The sequence below is a fragment of the Capricornis sumatraensis genome, chromosome 23, assembly GCF_032405125.1.
Source record: "Capricornis sumatraensis isolate serow.1 chromosome 23, serow.2, whole genome shotgun sequence".
In the NCBI taxonomy this organism is placed as follows: domain Eukaryota; kingdom Metazoa; phylum Chordata; class Mammalia; order Artiodactyla; family Bovidae; genus Capricornis; species Capricornis sumatraensis.
The window spans coordinates 23,442,283-23,456,662 of NC_091091.1; the positions used below are offsets into that span (position 1 = coordinate 23,442,283).

The 14,380-nt window shown below is 58.7% G+C and overlaps 1 protein-coding gene across 1 annotated transcript; it reads right to left on the reverse strand.

The window, feature by feature from the left end:
- Positions 1-44: 44 nt before the first annotated feature.
- On the reverse strand, positions 45-13,247 carry PSD (pleckstrin and Sec7 domain containing). The gene is made up of 16 exons (XM_068961299.1): positions 12,594-13,247; positions 12,220-12,322; positions 11,375-11,735; positions 10,192-10,632; positions 8,821-9,015; positions 8,574-8,654; positions 8,256-8,368; positions 7,562-7,620; positions 7,350-7,439; positions 3,470-3,513; positions 1,889-2,079; positions 1,716-1,786; positions 1,453-1,610; positions 1,159-1,303; positions 744-887; positions 45-275 (listed from the first exon to the last, which is right to left on the reverse strand). Exons 1-16 carry the CDS (start codon positions 13,245-13,247, stop codon positions 45-47), a joined length of 3,081 nt encoding a protein of 1,026 aa, XP_068817400.1.
- Between the last annotated feature and the right edge of the window lie 1,133 nt (positions 13,248-14,380).

Genomic DNA, 14,380 nt, shown 5'->3' on the forward strand with positions numbered 1-14,380 from the left:
TGCAGGTGCCCAGTGGGCACCGCCCCCCCACTCCCACCCCCAGCTCAGGGCTTCCACCGCCCACTGCCTGCCCCTGCCCGAGCCTCTGAGTCAGGACACTGTGCCCGGGGCTGGCTGGAGGTGTTGGGCGGCAGGGAGGGACTGGAGTGAGGAGGGGGGAGTCCATCCTGCGTGCCGCCGGTCTGGGCCACTGCTGCCTCCACCGCATCCAGGTCCTCGCTGCCCGCCTTCAGCTTGACCCGAAGCAGCGCTGCATATGTGCCGTAGCGGGATTTCTGAGGCAGAAGGGCAGCGGTGAGCCTGCTCGTGCCCCTCTGCCCAGCCCACCCCATCTGGAGCAGGGAGGCAAAGAAGGCTAGAAGATACCAGGTTCTCGCCAACCTCTGGGGCCCCTGAGGCCCCCAAGGACTGACTGTGACCACTCACACCCCTGGGTGTTCTGGTGCCGTTCTCTGGACTCTGTAGACTGCCAGCTGTAACACCTCATGTTCCTGGAGCCTTTACCAGAGTCAGCAAACTGGAGCCCTTGGCAGAAATCGGCTCCTTTCATCACCCTAGTGGGGACAGACTACTGTCCTCCCTGTCCCACTTGAGAGGAAACTGAGGCTCATGGCAAGAAAGCTGCCCGCCCAGGGTCACCCAGATAGTCCCACTCTGAGCCATGCCCTTAACCACATGTCTGAGCCTGTGCATGGGACACAGAGGCCTTGAGGGAGCAAGAGGTGCCTGGGCTGGGAGCTTACCTCAAACTCCAGATACGCCTCCTTCTGCCGCTGCTCTTCAGCCTCCTTACCCCGGGCCTTCTTGGCCAGTTGCATGGCCCGATGCTCCCTCAACTCACTTGCCATGGCCTTCAGCTTGGCCTCGTGGGTCCGCACCTGCTCCTCCTAGGGGCCAGGGGAGCATGATCAGGGTTACTCTGGCAGAGACAGTGCCTTCATGCAAGGTTTTTGGAAAGGTGCCCCTTCCTCTGGATGAACAAAGCACCTGGTGTCTGGGTTAACTGACTGGATTTGAGCCTCATGGCCCCCCACATCCTGTTGCAGTGGACAGCCACATCATAGGCAGCAGCCTCCAGTGCGGTGGGCCTAGGCCGGCCCCACTCCAGCGCCCCACTTGCCCTGAGGCACCAGGTGGACAGGAGGTTGGCGAGGGTACCTGGGAGAGGCGGGTGGCAGCGCTGGGTAGCAGAGGGCGGCTGAACTTCTTCTGGGAACTGACGGCAGCTGGGAAGGGGGGTGCAGAGAACATGGCAGCCACCACATTGATGCGAGTGATCCAAGACTGCATCTGCTCCAGGCTCCTGGGGAGACAGCATGGACACCTGGGACTGGGCCGGGGATCCGCCCCGCGATGGCAGTGCCGGCTCAGGGTGTGGCCCGAGAAGGAGCGAGGGGAGCATGGTGGGGGTGGGGGGAAGGGGTCTGGGATGGGCCGGAAGAGGGCACTCACGGGGCCTGGAAGAGGAAAACCCGCCAGTCAGCAGTGCGCAGGTAGAAGACGTGCGGCCTCTTGCTGTAGTCACTGGCCCGCGTGGCCAGCGCATGGTGGATGCTGATGGCGTTCTTAAGCTCTGCCTCTGACAGCGCTTTCCCAGGTTGGTACTCCTCCTGTGGGGTGCCCGTCTTGTCCTGACCACAGTCCTGTCCCAGCCCAGCCCCCCGAATTCTCTGAGCCATCCCAGCCCCACCCCTTTGGGCTGGCCTGGGTCACACCTTCTGAAGATAGAGGATCATGCCCTTGAGGATCCCGTGGAAGTTCTTCCAGCCGCGCTTGCCCCGAGGTGCTGGCGGGTGGGCAGAGGTGGGGGGGTAAGGAAGACGAGCCAGGGGCCCTGAGACAGGCCCACTCCCATCCCCCTCCCAGGCCTTGCCACCTGGCCACGTACTCTTCCTGCAGTCAGGGTCCGCGTGCACCTTTCGCACCAGGGCGCCGTGCTTGTAGACTGCAGCCCCGGGCTCGGGAGTCAGGTCCAGGAAAGGGCTGGAGCCACTGCCACTGCCCCCGCTGACCCTCTTGATGACCTTGGGGTTGGGGTCGGCCAACTCAGACAGAGAGCGCCTCAGCTCCTCCTCGTCTCTGCAGGTGTGATCACCTCAGAGGGGGCTGGTCGTGGAGCCACAAGCCTGCCCCCACATCCAGTCCTGACCTCTGGCACCCAGGAAAGCTCTCCAGTGTCTGTGGAGAAGGGGGTGGGGGGGCTGCCCCTCTACTCCACAGAAGCCACAGAGGGTGTGGCTCTCCTCAGCCTGAGACCCGGTGGCCCAGGGTGCCACTGTACCGCGCCACTCAGATCAGGCCTCCTTGAGCCGGCACATCTCTGCCCCCATACTAAAGCTCCCACGGGTAGGGCCACGTCTGTCCCTTCCTCTCTTCACATGGACCCAACCCCATCCTCTCCATTTGTGCACACACACCCCTCACTCCCTTCTCCACTAGGGCAGAAACGTCTGACTCAGCTTCTTAACCACAGCCAGCACCAGGCTTTACTCACAGCTTGTTGGCTACATGGTGGCAAGAGGAGCTTCCTAGTGGTTCCCTCGTACATCCTGGTCTGCAGGCTCTGGCAGATCTCCTCTAAAGGATCTGATTCTATCTTGTTACTCCCTCCTCAGAAACCTGCAGTAGCTCCCTACTGCCCCCACACGGAGCCTACACCACATCCCACCAGCGCGGTCTCCTTCCACGCTCCTCGCCAGTTAGGCCTGCCTCCCCTTGGTCTCCCCACCCCACACTCCTTTCAGCCACCATGCATTTACCTCCCAAATATCAACTTCCCTCTTTCTCTCCCCAAACAATTTTCCCTCTCCTTCAAGGCTTGCCCCAAGATCAGTCCTCACAGAAGCTTTCCCTGATCCCCGCTGTACCCCAGACCTGAGCTTTGCCTCCTCTGAGGAGCAGAGGGAGCACCCAACTAAACTGAGCAGTGATGGACTCTCAGCAGATACCAGCAAGTATGAGTGACCCATTGACTGTTTAGATGAGGGCTGTACTCTCAGACTGGGGGATTCAACACTAGGCCTCCTCCCTCAGACTAGACTTTTCCAAGACAACTCTTAAGTCTTTCTGTTTCACTGGGGCTGCCAAGAGTAGACAACTCTGGACTCCCTAGGACCCAAGAAGGGGCTCTCCCTCTATCGATCAGACTTCTACTTTCCCGCTTGGATTGCCAAAAAGACCTCCCCGTTGTTTCTGCACCCCTCCTCCCAGGCCAGTTGATCCTGGCCACCTACCCAACCCAGCTTGTCAAAACAACCAGCTAGAGACAAGACACAGGCCCCACATCCAGGCAGAATCTCCAAAAAAGGAAGTGAGGCAGCCTTATAGCCTCTTATAGTCTCAGCCACCTCCCCTGTCTCACAGCCCCAGGGTTCACTCAGCCCACCTGAGTGCTGTGAACCCCTCCAGGCAGCCCCTTCCTGACATCTCATCCCTCCCCACCCCTCCTCCAGACATCCCCAGGACTCACATGGCCCATTGCAACTTTTCATTCTTGATGGAGCTGTACAAGGCCTGGGGAGGAAGGAACAAATCAGGGGGGTGGGGGTCGATCCAGGGGGATGTGTACCAATGCCCGAGCTCAGAGCCCTCCCTCCCAGTCAGGGGGAGAAGACAGAACTGGGGGTAAGGATGGGCATGGGTGTAATGACCAATGACCCAGGCTGTAGAGTGAAGGACAGGACCCAGGCCCAGATCTCCCACTTGAGCTGCAGGCCAAGTGTCTATGGGAAGAACAAGCTATGACCATGTGTTATTTTTTGGTGGTGTTGAGCTGTGAGGCACGCAGGATCTTAGTTCATTGACAAAGGATCAAACCCACAGCCCTTATATCATATCAAGAACTTGGAGTCTTAACCACTGGGCCGCCAGGGAAGCCCCAGTACCGCATGTCTAACACGGGGCAAGCAATTAACACAGACATCACGGCACATGGTTGATGTACAGTATACAGTGACTGCTACTATTATCTTTGGGCTTCCCGGGTGGCACTAGTGGTAAAGAACCCATCTGCCAATGCAGGAGATAAGTGTGGGTTCGATCCATGGGTCAGGAAGCTCCCCTAAAGGAGGGCATGGCAACCCACTCCAGTATTTTTGCCTGGAGAATCCCCTGGACAGAGGAGCCTGGCCTATAGTCCACGAGCTCGAAGTGTTGGACACGACTAAAGCGACTTAGCATGCATCTTTACTGTTGTTATTGTTAAGGGTCATCCTGTTCAGATCCTGGGTAGGGGAAGCGCAGCTCCAGAGGGAACAGAAACAGCAGCCTAAGAAGCTCTCCTTTCCCCAGCCACATCTTTGGCCTATTTCCATGGAATAAACCCACACAGAGCATATGGAGAAACTGAGGCCCAGGAACAGGACTCTCCCTGTCACCTCCCTCCTTGGCTAATAGAGAACACGCTCTCATGGCTCCCAACCCCAAGGCAAGCTGAGCACTTCCCCCAACCCAGACAGCCCCAGCAAGCCAAATGCCAGGGTGCTCCAACCATTACTGGGGAATGGACATTAGTCTAAAGGGCAATAGTTTTAGCTTCCAAACCCTGTACACCGCCAACTCCCTGTGAACTCCTGAGCCAGTCCCTTCTCTCTGTGGAGTTGGCCTGGGGGACCTGCAGGGGCCTTAGGTGGTGGGAGCAGAGGATGAGTTTCAGGAGTGGCACAGGGGACCCCTCTTCTTGGCAGCAGCCAGCGACATGGGCTCACACCAGTGCCTCCCACTGTGGGGGTGCTTCCACCAGCCTGTGAGTGGGTGTGTCCCCAGCATGTGTGGCTAAGTGTGTGGCGTGTGGTGGCGTGTGCTGCTGCCTGCCTGCGAGAAGCTGGGTGCAGTGGTGACGTCGGCACCTTCTCCAAGATGGGACACAGCCCCCCCAACACACCGCTCCCCAGGCAACATGGTCTCTGACTTTCACTGTCCACCCACTATGCCCAGCCCCAAGTGCCAAGCATCTCACCTGTGCACACCCTTTCTGGGGTAGGTACACCCCACCACTTTCACCCCACAGCACAACCCAGACAGGTGGACACACAGCCCTCCCAGCACAAGCCCAGCCCACACTCAGCATAGCTCAGAGCCCAAGCCCTCACTCTTCAACTCTCTGGCCAGGACGCTGAAGTGGTCGCTGAGATCCGGCCTGCAATAGTGTCTCCAGCCTCCCAGTTCATCCCCTGCCCCCTCTCGGCACTTCCGTTGGTCCACAACCACGTCTTCCTTCCAAAAGTCCTAAACCCCACGGGTGAGGCCCATATCCTGCTCTCACCTAGAAGGACCCTTTGGTCTGAGATCCCCAACTTGATCTCAGGGCCTCTGCCCTACTCTCTCCATCCATGCCCACCCCTGGCTACCCATGGGCTCTGTCCTGTCGGGCTCCCCCGTCGGCCCCCGCGAAGCCCCCCTCGGCTCGTGCCGCCTTCGCCGCCTCCCTCAAGCCGCCCCCTCAGTGGCGCGCCGCCCTCAGCAACCCCCTCGGTCGGCCCCCAGCCTGGCGTGAGCTGCGGCCCCACAGCCCTCACCGCCTTTTTCTTCTTGCGGCTCTGCAGGCGGCTGACCACCAGGTCGGTGTAGAGCACGGGCTTGAGACTGCGCGAGCGCTGCGGCCAGCCGTAGCACAGGGTCTCCGCGCCGCGGTGGGTGCGCCCGTAGCGCACGGAGCACAGCGAGCGCGAGCGCAGCCGCCCGGCGCTGCTGTGGATGCTGTTGACACCGATCATGCTGGCCTGGCCGGCGCGCCGCGGCCCCCGGCCATGCCCCCGTCCGTCCTCGGCCCCGGACGGCCCGGACGGCCCGCGGACGGCTCCCCCGACAGCCGGTGCGAGCGGCCCGGCCCGGCCCGAGCCCGGCCCGGCTCGGCTCCCACCGACGCACACAGCGCGCGGCGGCGGCGCGGTCGGCTCTGCAGCTTGGCGAGAGCGGGAGGGGGGCGCCGACGGGGAGGGGAGGGCGAGGGCTGGGGGCGGGGACGGCGCAACATGGAGGCGTCCGACCGAGAGGAGGGCCCGCGGCGCGCCGTCACCGTCACCGGGGAGGCGCCTGGGAGAGCCAGTAGGGGGTTCTGGGGTGCTGGGAGGTTGGGGCTGTGAAGGAGGGGTGCTCCTGTAGGCTCTGGAGCGCCCCCCGGGCTCGGCAGGGTGGGGTGGTGAGGAGAAAGGTCGGAACGCCTCCTGGTGGCCCTTTTTTTATGGAGCCAGGAGGGGCCAAGAGGCTGGAATCACCCACCTCGCCGAGCCGCAGATACTTCAAAAGCCCGTGTATATACCCCAGATCACGCTCAAACACCCCACCTTACATACATCCCAACTAGCCAGATGCACCAGTTCACACTCATCTCAACTCACAGACAGTAGAAATTCAGAGATACACCTCAAATTTTACAGTCACATACATCCCCCTACTCATGGACACATGTCATAAACCAGACAGCCAATTCGCAGATATACAACCCAACACACACAAACACGCAACCTACACCCCCAACTCAGATACACTTTACATCATAAAACCTAAGGACAAACACACTCCAAGTCAGACAAACCCCTTTGGTTCACCGACACCCTAAATCACACGTATACAAGTATACAACTAAACTCAATATATATCCCAACCATTAACCACCCCCAACTCACAAAGGACAGCCCCTCAGATGCATCCCCAAACTCAGAAGCTCAACACACCCCAAGTTCACAGACATGCCAGTGCTGTCACACGTAGGTGGTGTCCGGGGACCCCCCTGACAACTCTGGGAGTGCAGGCCTCCTCGGATAGAGCACCACAGGATCTGGGAGAGGAGTGAAGCCGCGGACCAGGACACCCGCCTCCTCCTCCCATCCTACCAGCTCCAGTGTAGCTAACCCTCAGGTTCTGGCGCCCGGGCGCAGGGCCTGCCCATTAAGGACCCAGAAGCTCAGGATGTAGTCCCAGTTTCGTGCTAACTGACTTCGCGATCTTCTAAAGCCTTTGTCCCTCTCACGCCCCTCTACCTCCGGGTCCCTACGGTGCAGTGGTACCAGGGAGGCCTTTGTGGCCGTACACCCTGGCGCGGGGGCCATACACCCCAACTCAGTGAACCTGTAGGAGGGGCACTAAATGAAGGCAAAATAGAGTCCAGAGCCCGCTGATCACGTGTTCTCCACCAGCTCCGCCCACCCACACAGCCTGCGGGGATGAGGAGAGCGCATGCTCCGGGAGAGCCAGTCCCGTGGGGGCTGGGGGAGGGTCGGTCCCTAGGCTGAGTCACTAGAGCCCAGGCTTCCACAGCAGGAGCTGGGTGCTCGCAGGCCCCTCACCTCACCCGCCTTGGAGGCCTGCTGTCAGGTCCCCTGCCCCTACCCCCTGCCCCAACCCCCCACCTTGAGCAGCTCTCTGGGGAAGTCGCCGCCTTCGTTGAGGCCTTCCAGGTTACCAATGAAGTCTCCGCAGGTCATGCGTTTCCCGATGTTCTATTGGAGGGCACAGAGGCCTGTCAACTTTGGTGTGTGGGGGGGGTCGGTCCTTTGCCTCCCAGGCCTTGAAGTATCCGGACGGGGTTTTCCCATCTCCCTCCCCCCAGCCCCCCACTCACGTGGCCGTGGAGATCCGTATTGAGTAGCATGAGGGCGCAGGTCAGCGTGTGCGCACCGTCTAGGGGAGAGTTAACATTTAGCCTCGGCTGCCTCCCAAGGGGCTTCCCACAGTTCCCTTCCTCTTTCTTCCAGTTCATGCCCTGACCCCTCTCGGACCCTCTTTGGCCCACAGGCACACTTTCGTAAGTCCTGGACCCCACTGGCAAACCCCTCCCAGGCAAAGATCTCTCTCCTCCAACAAATCCCTCAGACAGGACCTCTCCCCCTTCCTAGGTCACCCTACCTAACCCCCTAAGGTTCTGGGGACAGCCCATTGCTCACACTCAACACCAAGGTTCCTCTGTGTCTATGCATTAAACACAGCAGCTGAGCCCCACACAGTTATGCAGGCCAAACAGAATCCCTACTCAGGTCCAGCACTGTCTTGTACATATATGTGAACAACGGCATGCAAACACACCGGCCACGTGCCTCTTCACAGCACACACTAGCCTCTAGCACTGTACCTGCCCACATGCACAGTTCCACATCCGTGCAGTCATGCCAGCATTGTCTGCAATACATGCATGCTTCCATGCCTGCAAGCTTGTGCACTCATGTACTTCTGCACAAACACTCATGCCGCTTTGCACAGATGCAGTACCCATCTGCCTCCATGACCAGACAGGAAAACCCTGACCCTGGCCTCCTCACCCTCTGAGGACAGGGCTCCAGGATTACACTGGAAGTATCTCTGGGAGAAGTGGGCCAGCACACGCTCCCGTTCCTGGGTCTCACCCATTAAGGCCAGCTCCTTGAGAAACACCCTGGGGAGAGGGGAAGAGGGGGCATGTCACATCTACTCAAGGTCCCCTTACCAGGCAACTCTGGCTCTTGGCCATGCCCAATCAGCTTGGGAAGAGTGACTTCAGGGCAGTTTAGAGGAGGCACAGGGCTCAGGGGAGGCATAACTGAAGCCCTGCACACCAGGCCTAGAGAGTAGGGCCTGCTCTCAAAGGGCTGGACACCCACCTGAGAGCTTGGTCCAGAGTCATGCCCGTGAAGACAAAAAACTTCAGGTACTCGCCAGCCACAAGTTTGCTGAAGTCATTGCTGTGGGCAGGGCAGAGAGACAGGTGGAGTCTCAAGGGCAAGTGTCAAGGGGCCAGGTGGGGGTAACATAAAGACCTGGGGGCATCAGATATAGGGGATGTGGAGGTGCTGCCCACAGAATGCATTCCCTCTCCCCTCATCCTCAATCCCAGCCCAGTGTCTTTACTTCTTGCCCAGATGCCGGGCCACATCCGCCTTCCTGAAGCCATCCAGGCGGTACAGCCTCTTGGCGAGGCGCTGCGCAGCCTCCAGGTCTGCCTTTTGCCCGTTGGACAGGGTGTCAGTGCTTCCCAGGGCCAGCCGCTCTGTGCTGTCCAGCTCGGAGTCCGAATCAGACACCAGCTGGTTCAGGGGTGTTTCACTGCCAGGGTAGAACACCAGCTCAGAGGTGAGACAAGCCCTCAGGGGCCATCCAGATGCTTCCTCTGCCTCCAGACCCAGTAGACAGAGAAGGAAAGGTAGGGACATGGGAAAGGCATTTTTCTTTTCTCCAGAGGAGATTCTTTCCGTCAGCCTAGTCTATCATTACCACCTCTCTGTGGAAGTCCTGCCTTAAATCTAACGCGCATCCATCTTGCTGCTGTGGGAGTTTGGGCTGCTTTCCCCCAAACTCCCTAAGTTTGCTATTAGACATGGATTCCCCATCCCCACACTGGCCCTACTCAGAGTCCTGTCTCTCTGAGAATATGGGCAGAGATAGGACTGCTAGGGAGGAACAGTGGAGGGTCAAACAAAGATGTGAGGCAGCAGGGACACTCTCCTGCTCCTACCTCTTCCCTCTTCCCGCCTTTTAGCAAAAGGAGTCTCCTCCGTGGTCCTTCTCTTCCACCCACAAAGAAGTAGGCTCTGGGGTAGCAGGGACAGGGGGTCAGAGCACACCCCCTCAGCCCCTGTCTCCTCCTCCCTTCCCTTCCCACCCTAGCTGCTTTACTCACAAAGCCACCTGTCACCCCAGAGACAGAGGCCGGAAACTCCTGGTTGCTAGGCAACCCTGTCTCCCTGGCCACCCCCTCCTGTTGCCATGGCTTCAGTGACTGAGAGGGTAGCTGGCAGAGGGGAGAGCAGAAAGGTTAGACTGGTGAAAGGACTTCCTGGGGAAGGGTGAGAGACTCCAGATTGGAGGGGGTAGGCGACATGGGAGAGAGGAAATAGGAGAGGCTGGTGGCTGATTCTTTGGGAGGAACCTCCAGGCTGGGGGGTGGGGTAAGAGCAGAATTCTAAGCAGGTTAGAGGCTCTATGTAAGGAGGGAAGTGGCCTTCTAGAGAAAAAGGGCAGTGTTCTCTAGGGATCCTTCTGTCCTGAACCATGGTTTTACAAGTCACTGGATCTGAGACCAAGGCAGCAGGCTGTAAGGGGCTCCCACTCACAGCCACTGGAAGTAGTCCTCCAAATGGGAAAACACATCTGTATCCCCTAACCACCCCAGTCAGGAGTCAGGAATATAAACCACATTTTTACATTCAGGATCCATTTCTTGGAGCAACTGTTTCTGGGACCCTAGGGCCTGAGGTCTGAGGAACCAAAGGAATCACTCACCTGCCCAGGGGTGCTGCCCCCAATCCAATGCTGTCTTCTGAGTGGCAAGGACTAGAGGGATCCCTCCCTGGGGCCTGCTTGGCTCCAGCCTCTGCCTCCTCTTCCTCCCCTCTCTGTGTCCAAGGCCCATCAGCAGCAGAGCTGGTACCAGAATCCGGTTCAAGAGGAGCAAGTGGGGCAGGAGCAGGCGGATCAGGCCTGGGGGCAGGGGGTTGGGGAGGCAGCTCGAAGGTGAAAAAGGGGCTCTGGGTTGGGCCAGGTGAGGCCAGAGCCTCCAGCGAGGCGAGGCTGGTGTAGGAGGTGCCCTTGGCCCGGTGTGACTCCAAGATGGCTTCAAACACACAACTGAAAGAGTCAGGCCCATCAGCCGAGGGGCTGGTCCCAGGCAGAAAGGGCAGAGGTGACTTGAGAGGCCCAGAGTGAGGCATTCGGGTACCTGGCCTGTAGGGGCAGGGAGAATCTCTGATCAGGGGCCTAGAGGACAGCTGTCAGGTATCATTTCACTGAACTTTCACACCAACTCTGTGAAGGGGATTATCATCTCATTTCACAGGCTCCCGGCCCCTCCCAAAAGTTACCTGGCTCAGAGCTCCCCACCACAGGTTCACCAGGCCATACAATGCCCCCGGAACACCCCAGCCACCCATCCCCAGCACCCAATCCCTTCCTCTCTCACTCCCTGCTAATCTCCCGTTCTCCTCTTTCTCCCTGATCCTCTCCCCTCCTGCCATTCCATTTCTATTTCTGGCAACATCTTAGGAGAAGAAGATGAGGCTCCAAGCTGCAATGGGGTGTGAGACAGAGAGGAAAGCCCCCACACTCCACATTCTCCTGCAGGATCCAGGATCTAAACTGATGCTCCCAAGCCCCCAGGCTTGATTCTGGCCTCTCACCCTGCCCCCCTGTCCTTCCTTAGAACCCCATTTCTTCCTCTATCCTTGTGTTCCTACCCTCCTGGGTTCTTGCTGATGCCCCCCCCCCACAACTCCAAACCCGGTATTCTGCCATGCCACAGGCTTCGGTCTAGAATCCCGTGCTCCACCGACCTGTCAGCACTCCAGCTTGGTCCTGACACTCCCAGCCCCACCCTCATCTCTATCCCAGTCCCTTGGAGCCCAGCCCTGGCTCTGGGTCAGTGGGAAGGAACAAGTCACTTTCCTTTCCCACTCCCCCACTCACTCACCGGGCCCCTTCTGAGGCCTCAAACACTTCGTCGTCCACATCCTCTTCCCCACCTGCCTCATCCTCGTCCTCATTGCCACTGCCCAAGCTGGGATGAGGGCCAAGGCATGGGCCAGGACGTGGGGCAGGTGGGCAGGCAGTGCCAGGAAGGCCCTCAGAGCTGGGCTGACTCTCGATGGCCGAGTCAGCCTCTTCCCGCTCAGTCAGCACCTCATCGATGTCGGTCTCGCGGTAGCACCTCAGGGGCACTGTGTCCAGGTCCGTCTCGGAGTACTTGGCTGCTCGCCCCACAGCCACCCCAGAGCCCTGCCCTGAGCCCACCCCAGGTGGAGATGGGGGGGCCTGCTCTGGGGGCTTAGCACCTGCAGTGTGCATAGGCATCCAGGTCAGCAGGTTACTCAGGTCAGCTCCCTGTCCTGATTCTGTTCTCAGAAGGAGCTCTCCCCCACTGCCTGATATTGGCCCGAATTTCTTTCACTGTCTAGCCACCATTCCTCCTGCTACAAACTCAGCTTGTTCCTGGTGAGGCTCCTTTCAAATCAAGTTCTTGTCAAACAGTTTTGAGGGGCCTGAGGGAGACCAGCCTCTTTACTCCTCCAAGGAATGGCCCTTGATATCTTGCCATTCCCCTCCCTCCACTACCCAGCTGCCTCCAGGTGCCCAAACCAGCTGCCATCCCTAACTGCTATCATAACACGGATGGAAAGACTGAGGCTTAGAGAGGCATTAGCCAAATCAGAAGCCCAGGAAAGGACTGGGGGAGTTTAAAGGAAGGCTCCCTAGCATACCATGGCTCCTGTGGAAAAGGCCCTGTCCTGTTCCCGTGCCCTCAGTCTCAGGCCTTACCTGAGCTGGTGGGGTCCAAAGAGCCATAGAAGAATTCCCATTTGGCTCGAGCGATTCTCTGGGCATGAGAGGAGACTTCTCGTGGTGAGGACCAGATGTCCCCCTAAGCCAAGGAGGGAGTCATAGACACAGGCACCCAGAGAGAAAACCAGACATACAAAGACACAAGAACATGGGACAAAAGCACAGAAGGAAAAACATACAGGGACAGAAATATAAAGACATAAGGACAAACACAGAGAGCAAGAAGGAGGCAGATTTAGCACAGATTGAAGAATTCAGAGTGATAGGCCCAAGACCACCAAGGAGACAAGACAAGCCTTGGGCTTCGCTGGGTCTCTGAGGTTGCAGGGAGCCTGAGAGAGATCACATACCTGGTTCAGGAATCCAGTGTCAGCAGGTCCTCGGAATAATGTGGCCAGGCGCTCAGAGGGCCCCCCCAGCCCATTGGGAAGAGAGGAGTAAAGACCATCTGCTCCAACCTGGGGTTGAGTTGGTGGCCCCTGTAAAAGGCCCTGACTTCCAGGCCGAGCTGAGCCTCCTCCAGCTGGAAGTGGGTCTGATGTGGATGCTTCTAGCCTCAACTTTTGATGGGAGCCAGGCCCAAGGGCTGGGGTGGGCCTGGGAGGAGAGACCCCACCCAGGTCCCAGCTCCGACTCAAGCCTCCAGGAGCAGGCAGCCCATTCAGTGGCCTCACAGTGGCCTTCTCCACAAAGCGGAATATGACCACAGAGCTCTGGGCCCCTGGTCGGGGCTGCCCAGGGGGTGAAGAGGGTGCCCAAGGTGAGGGAGCAATGCGGGGTGAAGGGGGGCCACGCAGAGGTGTACAGGGCGCTGTCACACGTCCAAGCTCCCGGCTTCGGGGACCTGGGCCTGCTACTCGCCGGAGTAAAGAGCCTGTACTGCCATACATGCTGGCTGGGGGGCTCTGGGGCACTGGGCCTTCGGGGAGCCAGCGGCGTGGGCATCGTGGTGGGGAGATGGCACAGTCGCCTTCCGAGCAGAAGCGCATGGCACCCTGGGCCATGCTGGGGCCGGGGGTCAGGCTGGGGGGGCAGGGATGGCCAGGCCAGGTGGGGAGTGAGCGGGCAGCATGCTCTTCAGACAGGCCTGCAAGAGAGGAAGGGGAGCAGGGGGTGAACTGCTGGGGAGTCAGGAGGATGGGAGAGCAGAGATAGGGAGGGAAAGCAGATGGGGCCACTGGGCACCAGGGGTCTAGCCCACCCTGGGAATATGGCTGGGCTATTTCCATGGAGGCCTGAGGAGAAAAGAATTATGCCCCAGTGGGCCCCTGGCTCCTCTCCTTTCTGCCTGGGGGCCCAAGCATCACCCTGAGAGAACCAAGGAAGCTACTTCAGAAGCTGAGTGAGCCCAGAGTCACTGTGGCATTTTGGAACTACTTCTGGTGGGGGAGGGGGAAGACTGCTCCCCCACCCTCAGGATCAGAAGTATCAGCCAGCCAACATCATCACCCGGCCAGGAGCTTCCCACAGTCTCTCTGTAGGAGCCCCTCACTCAAGGGGAGGGGACTCAGGCCTCCTGGAAGGAGAGGGAGGAAAAATAGGGGTAGTATATAGGGACATGAGAGGCTGAGAGGCACAGGTGAAACTCTAATACATACATGATGAACGGGAAAAGGACATTCTTGTTCTCCATACAGGTACATACACTCATGTGCACACACACGTCAGGACAAATAATGTCAGTACACAGCTAACACGTTTATAGGCAGCACCCTCCAGCACACACAGACCCAGGCACACACACACATTGCTCAAAGACACACCCTCATACACTCTCTCAGTCATAACAAATATGTGTGTAATGGAAAGGCACATGCTTGTTTTACACACACACACTGCAATCAAACAGAAACACACAAAGAGATACCCAAATATACACACAAGGCCCTCATTCCCCAAGATACACAGAGACACAGGTATATCAGACACTCACAGAGACCTACTGGTCACAATCAGACACAAATACAGATGCCTACTCACACACATACTTAAACAGGGACATACACCCTCTCCCTAACGCCCACCAGTCACTGGTCTCTGAGGGGAGGCGGTGGGGCTGAGCTACACCAGACCCCTCTCCCCATCTCTCTCTCCACCCCCAGGGCTATGACAGATCTTGTCCAGGCCTAGGAACGAC